This window comes from Octopus sinensis, linkage group LG3 (genome assembly GCF_006345805.1).
Source record: "Octopus sinensis linkage group LG3, ASM634580v1, whole genome shotgun sequence".
Classification (NCBI taxonomy): Eukaryota; Metazoa; Mollusca; class Cephalopoda; order Octopoda; family Octopodidae; genus Octopus; species Octopus sinensis.
Window position 1 is genome coordinate 116,735,943 of NC_042999.1, and position 5,452 is coordinate 116,741,394.

Sequence of the window (5,452 nt, forward strand, 5' to 3'; positions counted from 1 at the left end):
ACACAAGCGCACACACACACACACAAGAGTATAACAGCTTTCTTGTTTCCTGCAGAAATCATATCAAAGAAATTGTCTAAGGAAACAATATATCTTGTATTTGTTGTTATTCCCTGCCACCATATCATATATTGAATGAATTATGTATTGACCCTTTCTCACAATTACACACACAGAGGCCTACTCATTCTCTACACTGTCAGCTGATTTAGTTATCCCAGTGGCCTACTGCTTTTAACAGTCCACCTCCCCCTCACCCAAACCATTTTATTTTTCCCTATATCTTCCTCCCACTCCCTCTTATCTATCTGCTTCCCCTTGGTGCTTTCTAGTTTCACTCCCTCCTTCCTTGTTTGTGCTTTCCTATAAAAGGACTTACTTAGAACCTTTACTCTTTTGAAGGAAAGTTTTTGTATTTTTTTCTCACATCCTTTAAGAATATTTATGTATTTATTTATTCCGCATACAGATTATTCTAGTTCTCTTTTTCTAGTGCCTTTAACTTTTTTCTTCATGTTCTTCTTCCTCCTCTCTTTATTCCCCCCCTCTCTCTCTCTCTCTACCTTTTCCATCTATTTCTTTGCTATCTCTGTCTTCTTAGTTTTGCTTTTACTCCTATACTTCATTCCTTCTCCAATCTTCTCCTTTCTCTTTCTCTCTCTTCCCCCCTCTCTTGTTCATTCCCTGTTTTTACTGCAATCTCTTTCCTCTCTCTTGGTAAATATCTATTTTGTAATCCTTTCTTTTGGCTGACAGCCTTGCTTGTTTGTACCCAGTGCTACTGCCTCTGTTTCTGGCTTTGGTTTTGAAGAACTGCCAGCTTCCAGCCTCCATCACTCAGTGTATGCAAGATGTATACACACACACACACACACACATACACACACACACACACACACACACACACACAGAGTATGTATGTAGTCTTTTAAAGATCCTTAGACTTAGCAAAGCAAGCAGCTAGAGGTGTGTGTGTATGTGTGTGTGTGTGCCTGCTAGTGTATAATAGTTAACATTGCTTCATCTCTCACCACCACAATGCCTCTCTTTCTCCTATTTTTCTCTTTGTTTTGTTGGTGTTACCACCGTTATTATGCACTGCTCCTGTTGTTTAGCTACATGCACTGTTTTAGTAGTGTTGTTGTTGTTATTGTTGCTGTTGTTGTTATAAAGGTGGGTATATTGGCAGAATGACTAAAGTGTCAGACAAAATGTCCTGCGGTATTTATTTATTCTGAGTTCAGATCCTGTCAAGGTCAACTTTGTCTCTCATTACTCCATGGTAAACAAAATAAAGAACCAGTAAGTTACTGGTATCAGTTCTATTGAGAATCCCTTCCCCCACCCTTCAAAGTTGCTGGCCTTGGGCCTGAATCAGAAACCATTATTATTATTTTTATCCTCCTCCTCCTCATCATCTGAATTATCATCATGCATGTGCTTACATTGACAAGAAAACTTTTGCTGTGCTTTATCAGTTAGGGTCATATGAGGAAATGTATCCGAATTTAAGTGATTACTAAATGAGATATCATTTTTTTTTTGTATCTTTTTGTTTCACATCTTCATCAAATTTTTTGCAATAATACTTTCACTGTTGCCATTTCTCCCCTGCCTGTCTCTTTCTCTCTGTCTCTGTCTCTCTCTCCTTCTCTCTTTTGTTTTACTCTTTCCTTCTCCCATTCTTGTATCTATTACTTTTTACTTGTTTCAGTCATTAAACTGTGGCCATGTTAAGGTACTGGTATGGGAATATTAATAATCCTTTCTACTATAGGCACAAGGCCTCTAAGTGGGGAGGGGGTAAGTTGATCACATCAACCCCAGTGCTTGACTGGTACTTAATTCGAGAGGTAAAGTTGAAAGGATGAAAGACAAAGTTGACCTCAGCGGAATTTGATCACAGAATGTAAAGACAGGCGAAATACCACTAAGCATTTTGCCTGGCATACTAATGATTCTACCAGCTCGTTGCTTCTTGATTTTTTTTTTTTTTTTACTCATTTCTCTATTTTCTCTCATCCCCAGCTGCCAATGTCCTGTTCCACTGTCACTGCAATCATTACATATTAGATAGCCTTTAGTGCTGCTAGTCAACAGCATTTAGTTCTCCACCACCACCACCTCCCAATCCACCAGCCATGCTCTTAGCTGATACAATGATGCCATCTTGTCTCTTTTGTTAGCTAGATAGATAGACACACAAATGAATACAGATCAAGCATAGGGCACCTATTGTATTGCTTGTTAGATTAATATTAGGCAATCCTTAACCTGCTGCTGATTTCTTTAACTTGTTTGGTGGAACTTTTTTCAAGAAGACAAGGATAGATAACCAAGATATGTATCTGTTTATCTATCAGTATTTTCTCTATTTATCTTTTTCTCTATCTGTCTTACTCTCTCTCTATCTTTTTGTCTGTGTCTATCTCTATATTTATCTATCTGTTTGTTTGTCTGTCTCTCTTTCTCTCTCCCCCATCACTCTCCCTCACCATTTTTTGTTACTCTTATTCCTGTCTGCCCATCTCTCTTCCTCAAATCTCTCCTACAGCCATTACTGACCAAGATCAATGATGCTAATTTCACTTTCTTTGTCTCTAACTCCATTCACATCCTGTTCTTTACGTATTCAGCTTATTTCTTTACTTTGTTCATGTAATGACTTTTGACTTGGTGTGTGTATGTACGTGTGTGTGCATTTTGATTTTATAAGATATTCTTGTAACTCATATATCATCATCGTTTAATGTCCATTTTTCATGCTGGCATAGGTTGGACAGTGTGATAGGATCTTGCCAGCCAGAGGGCTGTCCAGGCACCAATTGTCTGTTCTGTGTGTGTATGTGTGTGTGTATGCATATATACACTCTCCACTATTGTGATTCCTGGATTTTCAGAACTATGGTGACATTAAACCCTTGCTTTAACCACTGTTTTTCTTGATAGTTGTGCACCAGGTGGCAAGCTTACAGTGAGCTCTGTTTGAGGCTTCAAATCCCTATTCTTGTGATATATATATATCTCTAAAGTGTGTGTGATTTTAAAAATTATTTTGTCTTAATTAGATAAGATTTTCCAAAATATTTTTATCCTCTGAATAAATGCCATCGCCTATACATGCAAAACTTCCCTTTCATTTCACCTAATTAATTGATTTAGACAGCTTCATTAAATTATATCCTAATTTTCTCTTTTTCTTTTCTTCTAATTTTTGCAGTCATTTAGATCAATCAACAACTTGGCATGATCCCAGAAAGTCTCATAACACAGTGCTGAACAACCAGCCTCAAAGTCGACCACAATCCCAGCAATCCCCACCTGTCTCTCTCCAAAATTTAGGGCCACTTCCACCAGGTTGGGAACAAGCTACAACCAACGATGGAGAAGTGTATTATATAAACCATGTCGAGCGGACAACAAGTTGGTATGATCCAAGAATTCGTAAGTATAAATTACTTTTGGGTTACATCTCTCTTTTTCACTAAAAAAAGAAAAACTGTTAGAGATAGGCCTACTTTTCCATTTTTGTTTTTTTAATTTTTTGTGGAGAAATTCCAAGGGAGATAATTTATTTCAAATTAGGGTTGGTTTTTTTTTTTAACTCAAACTTTTCAGGATAATTTTCTCATAGTATTTGAAAGAATAGTTAAATAGTTTTGTTAATTCTTTTAATTTTGAACAAAAATCTCCATTATTAGACTTGGAAGATAATTTCTCAAAAGTAGGTTCAATTAAAGAACCACATATATATATATATCTATATATATATATATATATATTGAGAGAGAGAGAGAACAACTGCCTTTTGAAAAAGAAACTTTGAAATTATTATTTAGAAACTCTAAATATAAATTTCTTTTTCGAAAATGAAGGTATAGCTGTTTAGTTTTTGGTGTGGGGTTGGGAGATAGATATAATTTACTGCATTTGAAATAATTTGGCATAAAAAAATTGCAACATAGTAGCTACTTGTTATTGTATAAAAATGAAGTAAGTAGATTATGAAAGAGTATCTACACAAGGCAGTCAACCTGCTAGAAATTTCCCTGCTAGAGATTTCCCTACCATCTAAAAAAAAGAAGAAAGTATTTATTAGATCAATTGGTTTTTGACATCTGAAAGAATGTGCTGCTTTCAGCTGGAAAACTTTTGCTTATGGGTCTGCTTAGACGAGCCTGATCTGAGGCTAAAGATCTTTGAAATGATGCAGATAATAATAAATGACGAACCAAACAAAATCAAAAACTTTTTCAGAAATATCAATTTTTTACAGAAACAAATCTATTCCATGTGTGCTTGATGTTCTTACCTTTTTCGTAATTAAGCTGTATGCTGTCATTGGCAAAAGCATCCTATGAGTGTTTAGACTTGTACTTTTTAAACCTTTTCCCTGTAGTTCCGAATTTTAGCAATCTCTCATCCCAATTTTCTCTCGCACATAAGAAGAAAAATAAAAGTTTTATATACAATATTATTTATTGCATAAAATTAACCATCAATAAAATTGATTAACGTTAGCATTCTTAAAATAAATATTAAGAAAAATAAATTTAGCAGAAACAGTCTAAAGAATGATAAAGGATTTTTTGACGTAAAAAACAATTAAAACAATTTCCATGCTAGAATATGGTGTAGTGGTTAAGAGCATGGGCTACTAACCCCAAGATTCCGAATTCGATTCCAGGCCGTGACCTGAATAACAATAATAATAATAATAATAATGGCACATGAACACAACATTTGAGTGAGGTCGTTGTCAGTACTGCTGGACTGACTCCTGTGCAGGTGGCACGTAAAAACACCATTTGAGCATGGCCATTGCCAGTACCGCTAGACTGGCCCTCATGCCGGTGGCACGTAAAAGCACCCACTACACTCTCAGAGTGGTTGGCGTTATGAAGGGCATCCAGCTGTAGAAACTCTGCCAGATCAGATTGGAGCCTGATGCAGCCATCTGGTTCGCCAGTCCTCAGTCAAATTGTCCAACCCATGCTAGCATGGAAAGTGGACGTTAAATGATGATGATGATGAACAACAACATCGAAAAATACCTTAGGAATGAGAACTCAGGTTTGAAATTTCTCCAAGACACCTGATGAAGGCTGGAGGGTATATCAACTTAAACGTTTTGTTAACAACAAACAAGATGAGAACAAATATCTGTCAATTGTAAATAATGTAAATTCAAAATCTTCTTCTAGAATCATGAAATATCTGCTGGAGGTGAAATTTCATCCAAATCAAGAGATGTAGGTTTAGTCATATTTCGTGGAAATCTTACCACTTTTCACCTATATCAACTAATAGAAATAAAAGTAACATTGTTCATCTAAGAACACTGGCCTATATCAGTGTCTGGTCTTGTCTGGTAGCTGTGGGTCTGTAATTGAGTCCCTTAACTAGACTACTGGCATTTTATCAAGTAGGGGGACTTGCCTTATATTTGCTT

At 36.2% G+C, this 5,452-nt stretch overlaps 1 protein-coding gene across 1 annotated transcript in view; it reads left to right on the forward strand.

Moving 5' to 3' along the window:
* Positions 1-5,452, forward strand: part of LOC115209524 (transcriptional coactivator YAP1) — a 97,006-nt gene that overhangs the window by 73,813 nt on the left and 17,741 nt on the right. The window contains exons 2-3 of the mRNA XM_036501667.1: positions 3,221-3,476; positions 5,205-5,318. Coding sequence (XP_036357560.1) covers positions 3,221-3,476; positions 5,205-5,318 — 370 coding nt within the window. The remainder of the gene's footprint in view (positions 1-3,220; positions 3,477-5,204; positions 5,319-5,452) is intronic.